This window comes from Dipteris shenzhenensis, chromosome 13 (genome assembly GCF_047967505.1).
Source record: "Dipteris shenzhenensis isolate YYH24624 ecotype China chromosome 13, Dip_SZ_1.0, whole genome shotgun sequence".
In the NCBI taxonomy this organism is placed as follows: Eukaryota; Viridiplantae; Streptophyta; class Polypodiopsida; order Gleicheniales; family Dipteridaceae; genus Dipteris; species Dipteris shenzhenensis.
In genome coordinates this window covers 30,696,735-30,715,697 of record NC_141608.1, presented here as the reverse complement: position 1 = coordinate 30,715,697, position 18,963 = coordinate 30,696,735, and the positions used below count along the sequence as shown (strand labels likewise).

The 18,963-nt window shown below is 41.1% G+C and overlaps 1 protein-coding gene and 1 pseudogene across 2 annotated transcripts; one reads left to right on the top strand and one right to left on the bottom strand.

Annotated features, from left to right (window-relative positions):
- The first annotated feature begins 450 nt into the window (after positions 1-450).
- LOC147895283 (phosphatidylinositol N-acetylglucosaminyltransferase subunit C pseudogene) lies at positions 451-2,247 on the top strand (annotated as a pseudogene).
- A 12,986-nt stretch (positions 2,248-15,233) lies between these two features.
- Positions 15,234-18,028, bottom strand: LOC147895282 (uncharacterized). Of its 2 annotated transcripts, XM_087383746.1 has the most exons (3): positions 17,921-18,028; positions 16,234-17,649; positions 15,234-16,092 (listed from the first exon to the last, which is right to left on the bottom strand). In XM_087383746.1, exons 2-3 carry the CDS (start codon positions 17,386-17,388, stop codon positions 15,925-15,927), a joined length of 1,323 nt encoding a protein of 440 aa, XP_087239872.1. In that variant the 5' UTR covers positions 17,389-17,649; positions 17,921-18,028; the 3' UTR covers positions 15,234-15,924. The 2 variants fall into 2 exon arrangements, with proteins under 2 accessions (XP_087239872.1, XP_087239871.1); XM_087383745.1 differs by lacking the exon at positions 17,921-18,028 and having other exon boundaries at positions 16,234-17,674.
- Between the last annotated feature and the right edge of the window lie 935 nt (positions 18,029-18,963).

The following is an 18,963-nucleotide window of genomic DNA, read 5'->3' as shown; positions in this document are numbered from 1 at the left end:
ATTCTAGTTCCTTGCTGCAGTCAGCGTTGCTGAGGCTCAAGGCTCACGGGGAAGCGCTTTGAGGGCCTGTTTTCCCGCCATGGGGTACGATGGCAGTGGCAGCAAATTTCGCCACCACCGGTGGCCAATAGAGTCCATAGAGGCACTGGTGGTCTCTTTTGGCCACCGTTGGCGAAACACCCAGCAATCTAGATTGTCAGACTTCTGGGTGCGCACACGTGCATGGTGGGGAAACAGGACCTGAGCTACCGCTCCTTTGCAAGAGGATGAGAGTTGTGGAGAGATGATGGGGAGGTGAAGCCGTCAATTTACCAAAGGTTGACCGTTGAAGGGGTCAATGTGTAGTTAGGTCAAGGCCAGTCAACGATGAAAGGGTTGACTGGCAGATTCTTGGAAGTACCGTCGCCATAGCCAGAACTTAGAAGCTCCATCGCCATAGCCATCAAGCTCGCAAGCTGCCATCGCCATAGCCCAAACCTCGCAGCTGCCATCGCCATAGCCACCCTCCTCCACCTTCGCCGGACCTTTTTTGTCTTCCCTTTTGTCGAATTCAATCCCCCCTTCATATCTCTCATTGATTTCTTTCAGAACATCCCCTCCTTCCTTTGGTTTCCCTTCCGAATTTCACCACCGCGTCGCCTTCCCCGTCCTCCATATTGCTCCTGCTCTCCCCCCATCGCCTTCGTTTTGGCCTCGCTCGCCTCGCCCCTTTCGCCTTCGCGGCCCCGGCCGTGAGCTGTGGAGCAGATCGCATTTGCTCGTGACGCCATGGTTTGCGCAGGACGTTGCAGATGACGTGAGACGATGGGACAGAATGAGGACGGCAGGAAAGTGAGAAGTGCTGTCTCGTTTACGAAGGTGGAAAACGGTCACGTTAGAAATGGAAAATGCAAAGAAGTTGGGCTTGAGAACGGTCATGTTATGAATTCCGACACCAAAGAATTGGGGCAGCTTCTCCTGTATTCAGATACCAAAGCCTGCCTCAAATCTCAGGACGAATGGAGGTTGGGAAATCACGGGAACGGTTATCACAATGCGAATGATATCAAGGAAGAGCACGACGAGCTGGATAGGAGAAGCAGGCGAACGTCTGAATCTCGGCCTCGACACAGAATAACTACAGGAAACGGCTCGATTGTGCACCACGAAATTGGGCGACCGAAGGCGAAGGATTGCAATGTCATCAGAAGAGGTAATAAGAGGTCGAGATCTGAAGATCCCACATGCGGCAAACCGATGGGCGCAGGTGATTTGTGTGTTGCAAGGGAAGGCAGCAACTGGAAAAAGGTGGTTTACGGAGGAATGCAGCCAGGATTTGAAGACAATCACACGGATGCATCATTTCTGGAGGCTATGGTGATGAATGCGAATGTTGTGAAGCGGGATACTTGGACAGCAGTGCGCGATTCTGTGGCAATATCACAATATGTTTGTGTAGTTGCCATGGTTGCTGCCGTCTGGACGTACTCCCTGAATGCTGTTTTGGAAGCCTCTCTTCTTCTGGTACTTGATTCGGTTCTTCTTCTGCTAGGCTTTATGGTGCTTCTTCTCACTACCGGAAGCATTTCTAAATCAGTCCTCTATCGATATGCTCTGTATTTCTCCTTTTTTGTGAGTGGACTCTACGTTTTAGGACCAATTTTCCAAACTCTTACCAGATCCATCAGCTCCGACTCCATTTGGGCGTTGACAGTCTGTCTCTTGATTATTCATCTTTTCTTCCACGATTACACTGATTCTTCCATCAAGCCTCCTGCTTCCTACGCTTACTCCAGGGCTTCCTCATCACACCCAGCAGCGTCCATTGACTTGTCAAAGAACTTAGCCGTCAAGAAACCCACCTCCTTGAGTGGAAACGTGTCTTTGAATGCATCAATAGTAGCATCAGTCTTGATTGCTTCAAGGTTACCCTCTCGACTCTTAGTGTTCGCACTTTTGTTGTTCTCTTCAGAGTTCTTCCTTTTGTTCCCTTTAGTAACCCACTGTATTTACCATTACTCATTTACACTGCACATGTGGTTCTCATGTATGCTCATAGTGGTCACCATGGCCTTGATTTTTCCTTTAAGTCGCCTTGCCTTTGTTTTGTTCTTAGCAGTTGTAGTGTTTATCATGTTGGTGTGTCCATACTGGCTGATCAGAATACAGGAATACAAATTTGAGATCAACGGTCCGTGGGATGAGGCTAAGTTATGCTTCGACCTTGACTAAACCAATGCTCTAGCAAGTCTAGGGAGTGAGGTTGTATTCATCGTTTGGCATGCCCCATGACTACTATCTCAACTTGTCAATTTTGCCACCTGTATGCTACTAGCGATGCCCACTTCATCATGTGTTTCTCATAATTTAGTGAATGAAGTATCTCAAAGAGAGAAAAATGATCTGGTTATCTGGATTGTTGTTTACTGTCTCGTTTCAATATTGGGATGATGGTGTGACTTATGTTTGTGTCTTTTGGTTGGTTAATAGTGATAATTTTTTCCACATTCCATGCTTTCTACTTTTCGTTTGGTGCACAGAATTAATAGATGGTTGGCTTCTCTTTATTGCAATACTAATGGTTGGTTTGAGTAGTTGTAAATACCGGGTACTCTATTAGCAGAGACAGGCACTGGATATGTGTTTCATAGCTCATTAAACCTTTTTGTAGCTATGCCAGGCGTCTGCTTATGGTTCTCATCCATTAAAAAAGCAATTGTTTGAGGCAATCCCAGGATTTGTAGTGTTGGTGTAGTCGAAAGGCTAAAATCTAGTGTTCATATTTTAGATTGTAATTCGGGAGCTTTTCATGGGGGTATGAAATAGAATGTTGAATTTCATTGTTTAATCATGTCTCATCATGACATGGCATTGTTACAGAATGACATGCCACAGGTTTTGTGGGAATTGCAGAATACAGTTGAGAATAAGTGAGAATAGATTACACCTTTTAAACAGTTCTGTGTAGAGGCTCTTCGTAAGTTTGAGCCCTCTCTATTTCAAAACGTTCCTAGTGCATCAGTCCTAACCCACAGTAACTTGACTACTTTGCATCGATCCCATACCAAAGAATTGTGCTTTCAAATTTACAACCCATGGTTGTAGTAGTCCATAGAGTGTATCATCTGGCCAGTTTATAGGCGTGCTCCCGCTAGATGCCCTGTAGCTGCCACTCGTCATCAATGGAAAGATTTTCCATGCGATAAGGTATTCTGTATTTGGGAGGACTGGATCTAAGAAGACCAGCATGTGAGGTTTCAGCAATGATACCGAAACCCAGTATGGATTTTAGGAGGGGGCAGCTTTAACTGGTATGCTTCTGCTCCAGTCTTGTGATTATCTTATAGGGGCCATAGTAGTGGTGTGCCAATGTTTGTATGTGTCCCCCTTCAAAGAAGCATATCTAGGCTTGTGCCACCTTGGGTCCTCTCTAAAAGTCAAAGTACTTTTGTTTGGCCTGGACATCCTGCTTTCCCTTTTTGCTCTTTTGTAAAAAAGCTTCCACTTCTCTAGGTCGTGTGATGCTTGCTGATTTTTAACAGCCATGTCTGTCACTGCTGAGGACATTCTTGGGGGCTGGAAATGGATTCATGTCAATGGATGCTATGTAGCAAAACTCTGCGACTCCAAGCCACCTATCCCAAGGCTTTTGGGTGTCCGGATAGAATTGTTGTTAAGTTAACCACTCAGAAGATAGATGATTGGTGTGATGTAGCAAAGCTATGCAGATCCAAGCTACCTGTCCCAAAGCTTCTGGGGTGATTTGTTGTGCTGCGTATGGGTGGGCTTTTGCATTGAGCACAAGTGAGAGTGGGAGGGTTATGAGAATGAAGGCTTTCACATGTATTTAGGCATAATAAATTAGTATCTTGTGAAATTTTATTGCTAGGAAAAGTTTACAATATGTGAGAAGGTTAAATCTTTTAAGAAAAAATGTGTTCGCTTGGGTGAATTAATCAGCATGGCTTATGTAATAACTTGGCATAGTTAACAGATTAGGCTTCTATATGCTTTGATAAAGTAATTGAAGGTTGTTGTCAAAAATGGACTTCCATAAAACCATGAGGGGCTCAAATAGAAAATTGGATTGCATTATGATAAATGTGTCCTTAATAATGTTTTTCATGAAATTGTAATGGTGATAATGACCATTTCTTTCTTGATTTATCCTTGAAAACTACGTTCTAATAGACTCTGCCATGTTTTACCAAAAGTAGCTAGAGAGCTCATACATGCATCCCAAATGGACATACGCATCCAAACTTTCAATGAAGAGATTGGAATTAGAATTCTCAATCACATTTAAAGGCAATCTACATGAAACAATGGAGAATACATTACACCAATTAACTCCCAAACAAAAGTGAAACAATGCACAAGTAACCATATCCATAAAATTATTATTCAATAGCATCCATCTTACATAGGAAGAAAATACAAGGTGTGGGTAAATGCTAGTATAGAAAGGTGCAAAAATGAACACCCGAGCAAAACCAAAAAAAGGTGTCACGACGATGGTTGGTGGAAAATTTTTCCCTTTTGGAATAACTTGGCCATTTAGGGTCAACTAGAAGGTCACTCTTTCCACCCTCTTTTCTATTGGTAAAGTCAAATAGAACTTAGGCATGCAACATTCATGACTTGTCACGTCCTTTGCGTAAGCTTCTTTTGACAATGTGGTTGTGTATAATGCTACAACTATTCTGGTCCTACATCTCCTTGTCCTCTAGAGGTAAGCTTTTGAGGAGTGGCAAGATGGGCAGGATCTCTAATGGATGTGTCATTAGATGTATTGACTGGAGCATTGCTAGTACAAGGTTTAATGGCACTAGAGGGAGTAGATGCACGATGGGAAAATGAAACCTTGTACTATAAACTTGCTTCCATGTCCAAAGTGGAAGGGAGTTCATTTAATACGAAGTTTCATACACCTCGCTTCAATCACTTTGCAAGCGTCTTGTGGGAAATCTCCATTGGAATAATTTTGTGCGACCGTTGTAGACTCTTAAATGACTATAATGGGTTAGGTGAGATGAGAAGGTCTAGTTGGAATCACAATGGAGTTAATTGTTGCCATCAATTACTCCCCCAATCCTGTTTAGAAGTGAATACAAAAAAATGTATGCAAATTTTCGTCCAATGCTTGGCTTGGAGGATGGAGGAGAGAAGGGGAGGTGTTGAGATAAAAGATGGTGGTGTGTGTAAGCTTGGACGATGGATGAGGGAAGGGGAGGATCAAGAGGTTGCAGGTTTGAAAATGTTGAGAGGATTGGAGAGGATGTATAATTCAAGCATATGAGATTAAGCCTATATAGAGTTGCTAGAGACTAAATGTAGAACTACTAAAGCATTAATAAATTTATTAATTTTGGGAGCCTTCTTATTCATGTGCACTTATCATGTATTGCTGTGTGATGCAACTTGATCCACAACTAGCAACCCCCTTTAGTATGCTAATTTCTAAGTGACATCTTAAAAAATCATGGATAAAAATAGCAATCGTGACTACACTATAATGTGTATCATATATAGTCCCTCTATTCCCAAGTTTTGTTCAATCATAAGTGTTGAATCATCTTTTTGCACTTTCCCTTTGCTTGTGCCACTTCCTCCATCCCCTTATCATCCCAAATTGAAGATGCAGATGGATTCATTTGGATAAGAAACTTTGTCATGTCAATGTTGACTCTTGCACTAGCCAAAATTTTGCCATCATGCTACCCTCTAGCCTTGCCTTGTCATATCAAAATTTTCATCATCTTCATAGATTTTTCAAGGAGAATGTTCCAAGAGAAACATGCAGTTATTATATACAAACTCTTGCTAACTCTAGCGCATCTACTAAAAGTGGATTATAACATGCAATTGGATGTCAACAATATTTGTCAAAGATGCATTTTCAATTGAACAAATAAAGTCAATGCATTGGATTCTTGATCCTGAGTGATGGATTTTAATCTCCTTTGATGATATCCACCTACAAAGAGGACATGGCAATGATATCCATGTACAAAGAGGACATGGTGATGATTTTTAATCTCCTTTGGTGATATCCACCTACAAAGAGGACATGGAGATGTGTGATTACTAGAAGAATTGTTGATGAAAGTGCTCCATGAAATCATATCCACCTACAAAGAGGACATGGAGATGTGTGATTACTAGAAGAATTGTTGATGAAAGTTCTCCATGAAATCTTTATTTGCAATCCACAAACCGGTTCACCAGTAGACGGGTACTCACAAAAGAGCACTACTTATTGATGGCATTCCTAACATCTTCCACCATCATCCATGCTATGCTACTAGGATTACTTATAACACCATATTGGGAAATTTGGGAATCTCCCAAGTCCCAATTTAGATTTTTCGAATCCCCCTACACAAAAGATACAAAACATAAACTAAAGTATCGATTTCTTTCTAAGATGTGCTTAGAAATTTTGCACATCTTATGATTTTAATGGAGAAATGTAGTGGATTTATAGCACTAGATGGACAAATCAGATCTTACATGGTCAAAATTCATGCACTAATTGTTGGTAGTGGATAATTGTTACTATGTTAAGCATTGTGCTAGTAATACAAAGACTTCATTTGATCTCAAAACAATTAAAAAAATGGATGAAGTGACTCATTAAAGCTCGTGCTTAGAAATAATTCAACTCTCACAATTCATGCCTAATTGATGTCACATCGTACAACAATGTATACTTGATTCTCTTTACCATCAACTCCTAGATCCTCAATGATACTGTACTTTAGTGCTCTATGGTTTAACAAGCACAAAGTCCTCTAATCAGAGTACTTGTACTTTGGTCCTCTGTATCTAGAATAGTTTTTCCACTTGTTATGGTTTTGAGTGCAAATTTGCCAAGTCCAACAATCATGAAGGAAATCCTTCTCACATAGAATTGCTTGTGAACTTGGAGTACTAAGGTAAGGGGTTTGAACTCATCATGATCAATATTTGCATAGCACACATAGTTCTTTTCTATCTTCCAATCTAGCAATCACAAATACAAAAATAAAATAAAAAATCTAGATACTAAACGCAAGACAGTACATTATTGTATTAAAATGATGCACTATAGAAGTTCCATAATACAACACACTAGAATTTATTACATTAATCATTTTGTTAATAGAAGCTTTGGAGTTTTCCAATATATCACCTTGTTGTAGCACCATTAATGAATGGTTTCTCATATCCCAATCGTTGAGCCATGTGCATGGCCTTCATGTCTTTTAACATAGACACATGAGTAATCCTTCTCAAATTTGACACTTGTGGTGTACTTAAGTAAATAGGAGGATTATGAGAAATACCTACGGATGGGGATTGTGTGTTGGATGGAACTTTGGATCTATGCAGATCACACCCTTTTCATGCTCATCACCTCTGATGTTGGAGTTTGTTGAAGAAGTATCCCATTGTCCCCTAAATGTTGATTGTATTCTATTCAAGAATTACATTCATGCAATGAGGATACAATGGCTGCCCGGATTCCACTAGTTGTTGTGTTGATTGTATTACATTCAATAATTACATTCATATAATGGGGATATGATGGGTGCCCAAATCTCACCGAAATTCCACTGGTATTGGATATTGGAGTTGGTTGAATAAGTATCCTGATCTCCCTACTATTCATTGTATTCCATTTGAGTTTATGGCCAAATCTTTCGAGGGAAGCACTAAGAACTTTGAAATTCAAGAGGCAAATTTAAATTTGAACTTAAATGAAGCGAAAAATTTCAAATTTGAAATTCAAATTCCAAATTAGATGTCTTTGATTTAAAAAATCCATTTAAACACTCAAACTCAAAACTCTCTCATATTCACGGATGTCTTTATCGAAGCTATAATTTTATATTAATATAAAATCTTGGCAAAAGTTTATCAAAATGATTTTTTTAGTTTCATGGTATTGACAAAATATAGTATGATTTTATATCTTTTCTTTCGAATTTCTAAGTAAAATGTGTAAATGTTGGCGAAACTTTTAAAAACTTTTCATAAAAGTTTTGAATCTTGAGTGACGAATGTTTCAAAATTTTATTTTTATTAGGCCGTATAAACTTTTGATGCCAATATACAAGTTTCACTTCTTAACGAAACTAACATGAAAAAATCATCCATGCTCATATTACTATATTTAGAAATCTAGCATGAGAGAGAGATAGAGTGAGAGAGCGAGTGCCTTGAATCCTACTCGCATAGAGAGAGAGAGATATGGAGAGAGAGAGAGAGAGAGAGAGAGAGAGGAGAGCTACAGAGAGAGTGTGAGAGATAGAGATAGCATGAGAGATAGAGAGCCAGAGAGAGATTTGAGAGAGAGAGAGAGAGAGAGAGAGAGAGAGAGAGAGAGAGAGAGAGAGAGAGAGGGAGAGATTTGAGAGAGATTTGAGTTCAACAAAAAATCCACCGACTCAACCCGAAATCAAATCCGCAGATCAAAATCGGGAATCAAAACGCAGAAAGTCATGTGAGGATGACCTCTCAGTAGAATTGTTCATGGCTTTAAAGCAAGCATCAATAAAATTCAAGCCTTTCAAGAAAAATTTATTAGGCAAGTTCTAAACGAGGGAAATTTGAAACAAATGAATGAAAGCTCGCAAGTGGAAGAGTACCAAGATGATGCGAAAGATCCACCGGTCGTGTAGGTCAAACCAAATGATATGGACTAAAAGGTCCCATCCATTCAGGTACAATATTGCAATGGTCAAGAAATACAAGGTACATTATTGGATGGAGGATTGGGTGTGAACATTCTTCCGTATAGTATGTATAAAAAGATGGGATTGAGTGACATGGAAGAGGCCCCATTCCAGATAAGGATGGCATCCAACAAAATGGTCGCGGATTTGAAATTTGAAAAAGAAGTGGAGGATAGTTCCGCACAACAAAAATGGAATGAACATGTGATAAAAGAAGCCTTGAAAGCATATTAGGATCAAATGAAAAGGACATCGAGAGTAAAGGAAGATGCCCTGCAGGCATTGAACCTCAGGACAATGGAAAAACCATAACCGGTGAAAATTAGCATGCATACAACAGGATAGTTTAGGGAAGATCTGGCGTAGTTGTTGATAGAGTTCAAAGATGTGTTTGCTTGGGACTACATAGACATGAAAGGAGCAGACCCAAGTCTCTGTGTACATTGCATCAAGATGTACTACCAATTGTGCCACAAAGATACCAAACATTGAATCCAAACTATGCGAAGTTGGTGAAAGAAGAAATTGACAAGCTACTCAGAGTTGGTTTTATCTACCTAGTGGATAAGGTCACATGGTTGTCACCCATTGTGATTGTCCCGAAAAAGAATGGCAAAATGTGGGTTTGTGTGGACTACAGAAACTTGAATGCAGCTACTATAACTAATCCATTTCCTCTTCCCTTTTGCGACATGATGTTAGATGCAATCCTTTTGGGTAATCAGGTGGTGTTCCATGTAGACCATCAAGCATTGCTGTATCAGGAAGGATGGCTCGATGGATATTATTGTTACAATAATTCCAATACGGAGTGGTACATATACCTAGAAGAAAACACTTGGTGGCAGAATACATGAGCAGACTAGAAATAAGAGAAATCTTGGGTGGAGGCATCCTAGATGATTTACCGGATGCTGCTTTGTTTGCGGTATAGGTGATGAGGGCAACAGACTGGTATGACCAGATGTTACAATTCCTCACAGATGGGATCTGCCTAGAGAAATTTACAAAGGATCAATGACGTCGATTGGCGCTAAGGAGTAAACCATTCATGGTTATTGCAGGCGCATTGTATAGGCACAGAAATGACCAAGTCATCCGGCGCTGTGTCCCAAAACATGAGCAACATGCAATATTACAAGAAGCTCATCAAGGGGCACTAGGTGGACACTTTACAGGCAAGATCACAAGAAAGGAAATTTTTTAGGTTGGGCTTTGGTGGTCAACGATGCTCAAAGATTCTCATGAATTTGTGGCCAAGTGCTAGTATTTTCAAAGAGACGGACAACCAATTTGATTACCTTTGAATCCTGTTCTCCCACTCGATCCATTTCAAAAATGGGGATTAGATTCACGGGACCGATAAAGCTTGTGGCACACATCACAAGGAATCAATACATTTTGGTGGCAATAGACTACCACAAAATCTAGTGGCAACAATCAAGTGGGTGGAGGCACAAGCACTCAGAGATAATTCCTCGACCAGTATAGGAAAATTCCTATATCAGAAGATCATAACCCATTTTGGATGTTCGATTGAATTGGTATCAGATCAAGGAGGCCACTTCTTGGGAAGGGCAGTAAAGAAGCTAACAACAATTCACAGGATTGTACACAAAGTGGCATCAACTTATCACCCACAATGTAATGGACAAGCAGAAATCACTAATAAAACCATTAAACGCATTCTAAAAATGATAGTGTCAGAAAATAAGGACTAGGATACCAAACTTGATTAAGCTTTGTGGGCTTTTGGACAACATATAAAGTCACCATAGGGATGACTCCATTCCGACTAGTTTATGGGTTGGAAGCCATTGTCTAGATGGAGATCATTGTTGGTAGTCTTCGGATTACAACAAAGAAATTGGGTCTGGAACAGTCAGCGGAATTTCACCAAGAGCAACTTGCACATCTCAAAGAAGATCGGTTAAAAAACCAGTATACAAATAAAATAATAGGTTGTTTAAAGAAGGGGATTGGGTTTTGATGTTCAACTCCAAGTTGGGAAAAATCCCAGGCAAACTAAAGTTGAGGTATGATTGGCCCTTTAAAATCATTGAGGATATGGGTCAAGGGATGATCTGGTTAAGGGATATGCATGCTTTTGTCTTGCCCAAACCCATGAATGGATTTTGACTGAAGCATTTTCTTGTTCTACGGAATAGGTCCAATGGGTCAAAAATAGTCGAATCGGAATGGATCTGACAAATCAGAGTTTGTCAGAGTTGAGTTTGATGGTTCGAATCTGGTCAAAAATCGAAATCAGGCCAACATCCCAGATGTGACAGTCCGATATCTCGGGGTTATAAAAGTAGCCATTAGTACTCATAGGGTGACAGTGAGAGTTTGCACGTGTGGAGGCTACCGTTCAAAAATTCATGTTTCTATTCTGTGAATACTCACAATCTCTATGACTTCATCCTTTGATGCAATTATGTATTCCTCGTTTCCATCAATCACATCAGAATCCCCTATGACTCCCCCAGCATGCGAGGCACATTATGTAACCTTCCTAAACATGAAGAGGACCCTTTTGAGGAGAAATCTGGAAGTAGTTTGACAAGCTTGAGAGTAGTATCGGCCCAAGCATGAAGAAGTGCAAAGTAACGTGGGCGACGAGATGGTCACTAAGGAGTCAAGCCCTAAGGAAAACAATGAAGTAGCAAGAAAAATAGACCAGAGTCACCCGTGAGCGGTAAGAGGTTGTCTTTGGACACTTCAACTTGCTTTATGGATTTCAAATTCAATTTAGATGATGGAGTCATGCAAAATGCAATTTGGTTGCACAACATGCGATTACATGCATATCATAAGCTTTCGTGGTGGACATGGGCGATGAACATGGAAGCAGAAGAACAAATTGACCATCTTCGAAGCACGGGAGGTAATTGGACATCGGACATGCCAATCACGCCAAAGTTAATCTGTAGGGTGTTCCAGTTGCCATGGGATCCAGAAGCCCTGACAAAACCCTCAAACAGGTATGTGGATGAGGTCATGATAGAATTTGGCCCATGGGTTCACTCAAAGGGGTATTTTCTAGTGAAAAATGCAAAGGGAGAGCAGTGCAAGGAGCAATGCCTATGGTTTCTGAAGAGGGTTTCACTTTTGACAAAGTATGATTATTTCTCCCCGAACAATCATGTATTGATGCAATATGCCAAAATGAACCATCAGGTGAATTGGGCATAGATCTTTACAGACATAATTTTGGGAGAGATTACCAACAAAGATAAGAGGAGAAGTGTTTAGCATAGCAAACTCCGTTCAATTTTGTTTGCATTATTTGTTCAAATTCCTGATGTTTCGAGACCTCAGCAATGCATCCCAAAATCTTTTGAAGTGGAGGGAGAGGTCGAGGTGAAAACATTGCGGGAGTCAGAAAACAAAGAGCAGATGGAAGTATTATTGAAGGCTAGATACACAAAAGAAGAGATTCAAGAGTATTTGGCTAATAAGGACAAAGGGCTACAAGAGCCACTGGATGTCCTCAATATCTAGGAAAATGAGGCTAAAAAGCCAAAGATTAATAGAAAAATGGTCAGGGTAAAAACTACACTAAAGAGGCCCAACAACCCAAATGAAAGAAATAAAAGTTAATGTCCAATAACCAAAAAATAGAAAGATTCAAAGAAGACACTGGACAAGGAAGGATAGAAACAAGATGAGCTATAGATGTTAGAGTTTACGATTCAGGAAATCAAAATCATATCAAAACAGTTCAATGAGTAGAAGATAATCATGGAATAGTCTGTAGTGCAGTACAAAGAACAGTTGATAGAAAAGGATGCCATGGAACATAAATTACAGACTTGGTCTAAGGACTTAACTCAGCACGTGGGGGAAGAGCTGGATTAGCTAGCACATGCCAATAAAATCTTACAAGTCAAAAACATCATGCTCAAAGAGGAGTTAGAAGCATTAAAAATTGTGGAAGAATAGCTCAAGTCCATGGTGGATGAAGAATCTAAGATTGTGGGCACTTTCATGCTAGATTTGGAGGTTGAAAACCTAAAATCATAGGTTATATATTATGTGACCAATGTATGGGCTCAAATTCAGAACAAACTAGTGCATCTGGCAAAACAATCCCTGTAGATTTGGGATCATCAAAAAGAGGTTACATAAAATTTCCTTTTGAGAAAGCAGTTGGAAGGGTTACAGTTTATATCTTGAAGTCTAATATCCTAGTGGTGGAAAGTTCAAGATTAACGGATTCATAGATGGAAGAATACCCACCTTTGGAAACTGAGGAGGGGGAATTCTCTTCAGCATGCTTAAGTTTGCTATTTAAAACTTTATTGTCATCAAAATTTAGTAATAAAATTGTTGTTTTGCCTAACATGTTATCAAATCTTGCAGATCTAGGGAATCATGAAACTCATGATAGTTTTTTGATTGAGAATAGAAAGGCTACAGAAATACTAACTGCCAGCAGGTTCCACAATGCTAAATCAGTTGAATCTCACATTGAATTTCACACTGGGGATTTTGAAAAAACCACTTTGCCACTTGAAACAATTCATATTCTGGATACTCTCATTGATACAATAACTGAACAAATTAATGAACCTATGACTGTTGATGACGGACACACAGAGACAGTACAAAAGCCTATTATTCATCTGGTGTCATATTCCAAAAGTCAAGAAGAGGAGTAGAATGTTGCAGACAATGCAGGCTTGTAGGATTCTCCAGTGGTCAGATCTACTCTGACTGAACCAATCCTCTGAGCTTTGCTTTAATTGTGACTTTTTTTAAAAACATAATGTTATCTATTTTTTTGGAACTTTGGCATAGTTTTGTATTGAACTTAAACTCAAAACTATGGTAGACAGCTATGTTTACAGGTAGTGGGAATCTTGGTATTGCACCAAGATCTTCTCTCTATTTTTTGCATAATCTTAGACTGGTGAGATGTGTCACGAGAAAGGGGGTCGCCATTGGGATGTGCTAGGTGCTAACAAAGTTAAAATGTCTGCTCATATATAAATAAAATATTAGAATCCAAAAGGTATAGGCAAAAGGGCCGTAACCACTAGGATTAGCTGTAACTAAAAAATGGGTAATTTGCACAAGGTGAAAGAGGAGAGTATCAGAAAACCAAAGAGATGATGTATCAGGATGAATGTGTTCACAAAGTTAATGAAATTCGAATGATTGTCTTCTCGTATTTATTTGTTTGTTGGATTGTCTCTGATTATTTGTTTTTTAACTTTCAAATTACAATGAGAGAGAGTGTGTGTTTCCTATTATGTTTGAGTTCATAATTCTTTCAATTGAGATGAGAAATCCGTGTAGAAACGTTAATTCTTCACCTTACAACCCATTCAATTTGAACAAAATGCGAAGTACTCAACCCTGTCCACAGCCTTGCATTCAGTGACACATGGTAGGTGAAAATTATCCACAACATAGTACATTATGTTGATCACCTGCTAAATCTTTAGAGCATAAGAATCATACCATTGGGAGAGCTCCCCTTGTATGCACATAGTCACATCAAATCTTAGAAGAGGGGCATGGGGAACCATTCATTCCTGAGGTAGAGCATCATTGCCCAAGCTTTGGATTTTGGTTGCTGTTCCTATGGGCCTACCTCCATGGTGTAGGTTGGTCATTTGGTCTTGGTTAGTACCTTTTCCTTGTCTTTTGTCCTCATTTTTGGGGTCTATTCCTCAACTGGTGATGCCTTTTCATGTCCGTATTATTTTTCCCTTGGTTTGACTAGCGGGTTGGCCACTTGTTCTCTTCTTTGGAATTTCTTAGAACAAATCATCCAAACATTCCTTGGTGGGGTGTTGGCTAGCGTCTAATCTCCTCTGTGCTTCTTCGCAATAGTAGACAAAGATGCACACCCAGACATAATACATTTTCCACCTAATTTTGATCCTTTCTAGTTGATCTTTGATCTTCAAAGTCATCATTTTTACAAAGTTGATGCTTGCTCCTCTTGTTGTCTTCATCGCCTTCTATATTAGCATTTGCAATAAACATGTATTGGATGTCTTTAGCTATATTTGTTCTAATTGTTTTTGAAAGAAAGTGTTTGCTTATGTGTCCTTTCATTTTCTTGTTACATACCCTTGCTCCTGTAGCCATGGGTCTTCATGTTTAAGATCACATCACAATCGGTTGTGTCAAGGTTGAGACAATAATCACTTGTACTAGGTAGTTGAAAAACATTTGCGACCTTCATTTCATTGATTGTGATGTTCTACCCATTCACTCAAAAGGTATTTACTTGGATATTATAGGAATTAGTTTTATACTTTGTAGCTTGAAAGAAGAAAGGGCAAACTTGTTACATACGTGTAATTGGTACTTAAAATTCAGTCACACATCAACTTGTTATTAAGATATTAATTTTCCCCTCCCTTGTCATGCTCTTACCACAACTAATCGTAAGGCATCATACATACTAATATCATATCATCATAAGTATGTTTGACCTAATGGAGCGAATTGTAGACACAATCTATTACCCACGGACCCAAAAGCTGTAGACACAATCTATTACACAATTGTAAACACAATCTGTTACCCATGGACCCAAAAGAAACAAGGACAGTTTTTGACAAGTGACAGCTTGGAGGAGAAGAGTTGAGGAAATGGTGCCACGTGCCCCCCTTAGACTCTTGGACTATCACCACCTCTGGGATTACCACTCTTGGACTCTTGGACCTTTACGAACTCATGAACTACCACAAGCCCTTGGACTACCATGCTTGAAACCCTAGAGTACCATGGGCACTTCGACTACCACCCTTGGGCTTGGACCCTTACGCTACCATCGGCTCTTGTACTATACCATGTATAATCCTTGGACATGGAGTATGACTACCTCTTGGATTACCACCCTGGGATTGTGGAACTTTTACTCACTGATGAGCTAAGACATGCTCTTAGACTCATGAACATACACATATGCCAAAACACTCACATACACATGTATACATGCACACAAAACACACACATGCACCCTTGAACTGTGGAACGTTTACTCACTTATGAGCTTGGTTAAGCTCTTGGACTATCACACACATACACATATGCCAGCAACACACACAAACTTTTTTTTTTGTTGTAAAAGGTAAGCACACACACATACACACATGTTTATATGCACACGCGCATGCGCACGCGCACACACACACACATGTTTATATGCACACAAAACACAAATATTATTGTATTTGGCTTGTGAGTCCTAATGGAAGATTCAACTCGCCCAAGCTGTAGGTTGGAAAGTGGCATAGACAGCCTTGATCTGGTCCAAGTACCAGCCAGACCTTCCACTGAATCCAACCACGACTAAACCGTTGGGGACGGACCAGTCGAACGATGAATAGCCCATGCCACCACCGCTGACGCTAGCACCATTGTCGAGCTGCACTTGTGTTCACACGGAAAGCCGAGTTTTGATGTGAGATGAATGAGAAACAACCTTTTAAAATTTGAAAATTAGGCTGCTTAAAGACTGCAAATTGTCAATAAAAGCTTTTGTTAAGGAAAAAAAAATGTCAAGCACCTTCACTGTTAGCTTGTTCACATACATCCAACTGACGTTGCCTGAGATTGCCTTGACAAAGCAGCCCCAGGGTATGTTCAGCAACTCGCTCAGATTACCTCTCTCACTGCCGTGCGATAGCTTCCATACCCTGCCGTTACCATCCGTGTAGGTAACCATCAACTTGGTAACGATGTCTTCGCTGCGTAGTTGCAGCGCACTGATGCGTACCTTCTGGTGAATATGAAGCAAGGAGTACATGTCTACGTCGCTGAAGGGGTTCCCTTTGTCTCCTCCATGCCCTTCTGTCTCCTTTAGCGTGCACCTGAGCGATGGGGTGCCATACGTGAGGGATGCCGGTGATGGGATGATGCAGCTTTTAATCGGGTCCGACTCATAGGAGTCGAGCATGTCATCCAGCTCGTCCAAGTCCGTTTTCAGCTGCCGGGCGACCTTTGCCAGCGTGCTATCCTGGTCGTAGCCACCGTAAAACTTGTGGACACTCTGGATGTGATCGATCGCGTTCCCCAAGTGGTGCAGCTTCCCTAACATGTCGGGAAGGGATTTGAGCAGCCTGTTGCGGTTCTTGGCGATGGCATTGAATCTGGTGCTGATCTTTGGAACGTGCTCGTACCCCGTCGTCACGATAGCAGTGACCTGTGGGGCATCGAGGGGTAGCGACGGGAAGTTGCATGCACACGCGATGATCCCATCGGAGGAGGGCATGTGGGGATTCTTGATGCCCGTCATCATCTGCTCCAGCGATACCCACGTCTTCGTAGTGGATGCAAAATTGTGGAGCTTGGCCTGCAAATCGGCATCCATGTGGACAGCCCCGAGCAGCCCTGCGACCCGCAATTGTGCTTCTAGCTGCGTCTGCTCCTCTTTCGTCTCTGAGTAGTATGCATAGACAGCGCAGTACTCACCCCCAAACGTGCGCGATGAGATGAATGAATCGCCATAACAAGAAAAGAAGCTTCGGAGATCAGATTCACCTTCAGGCGGCGACATTTCTGCTCTCAACGCGTAGTCCGTCACCGACTCCGTCCCGCTAGTGTGCTTTGCATACACAACAATGGAAATGGCGTGGCTGGTGAGGTTGAGGTTGCGGATGAACTTGAGCTTTGCCTCCGTTTCGAAGTAAAAGGAGACGCCGATCGTCAAGGACATGCTCATGTCCAGCGCCTCAGCTAGTTTCTCCAGGCTTGTGCACACTTTGTAACGAACGGTGCTGCTGTTGTTTCAAATTTGCCCGTAATGGCGGTGCTTAGTACTTCATTTGACACTCTGTTGAGTCCCTGAAACAGACCAGGTGGCGACGTTCCAGCAGCACGCCGCGGCTCAACGTTAGCAGTGGGCGGCGCACCATTACGTGTGAACCTTCTTCTCTTCGCCATCAGGGTTGAATATAGGCAGCAGACAGGAGCACTGAGCACACTGCAGGGAGAGCTGTTAAGTGGGGAAGCTGATGGACTATGAGCTTGTGATCAAGCTGCGCAATTTTATAGGCAGGTAGTTTAAAGGAGACCTCCACGAAGACGCAGCTGTTCCTTGTTTACCGTCACTCGAATAAGAGAATCCACTTTGCAATGATGAAAAGGTCTTCCTTAAATGTAGCATCAAGAATAACTCGCCAAAGAATCGACACCATGCAGCATCAACATGCACGCGATGACCTTTTGCAAAGAAGAGAGAGACTAAAGTTTACCTTTCAGAAGCTCTTGCACGCAAAGAATTATTCTCTTGTTAATCGGGGTTGAATATCGTCAGCAGCAGAGCCTGCAGACTGCAGGGAGAGCTGGTATGCAGCAGTCGGCAAGGCTATGGACTATGAGCTTATGATCAAGGTATCCAATTTTATACGCAAGATCAACCATAAAGAACATACTAAGAGATGTACGTAGAACTCATCAGGCAATATTGACTCAACACACGATGACCTCACGCCTCTTGCAGGATAAAAAGTCATTTTAGCATCAAGAATAGCAGGCCAAGGAATCGACATTATGACGTTGGGGTAGCGCTTGAGTCCAAATAAAAAAGAATTGAATCAATAGGAGCATGCCATTTTGAAAGATTCATGGGAATGGTAACAATGGCGTGATGGACACATAGAAGCCCCATGTGGATCGACAAATAGATATTGAAACACATGTGGGTTAGGTGGATTAGCAAGTGCAATGCGTGAGGTCTCATGGGTTAGCAAACAATGGCGACACTTGGTGATCTTGCATGACTCCGCAATGCAGCTTTGTCACAAGGGATATAGATCCATCTTTGGATTCATGATTTCACATGGTTTCCTATGGTCCATGATCATAATAAGGCAACATTGCCATTTCCTTCGTCATTTCTACTCCTTAGGTTGCTATGGCCCTTGGAGCCAACATTGTGCAACCAAGGTAGATGTTTTGTCCTGTCTAATGTTATAAGGTCCTAATATGAGTCATTAGCTAGGTCCATGCATGCTTAGACAAAAAAATCCCGAGGAGGGAAACTAGCTTGGTAAACATGACATCTATAGGACGGTATGTGTTAGAGCTATATATAGCTAGCCATAGCTTAGCTACCAATGCATTTGGTAATGATTGTTGCTATGTGAAAGGAGAGCTCTCCCACTATTTGGATAGTGTTAACTTATTACGTACATGTATGGGCAGTTTAGCTTTGTTGTCCATAAGACATTTCAGCAAAACTTGATTCAGGATAGTGTTTGGAAGACAGAACAGGAGAGCTAGCACCAATTGGAAT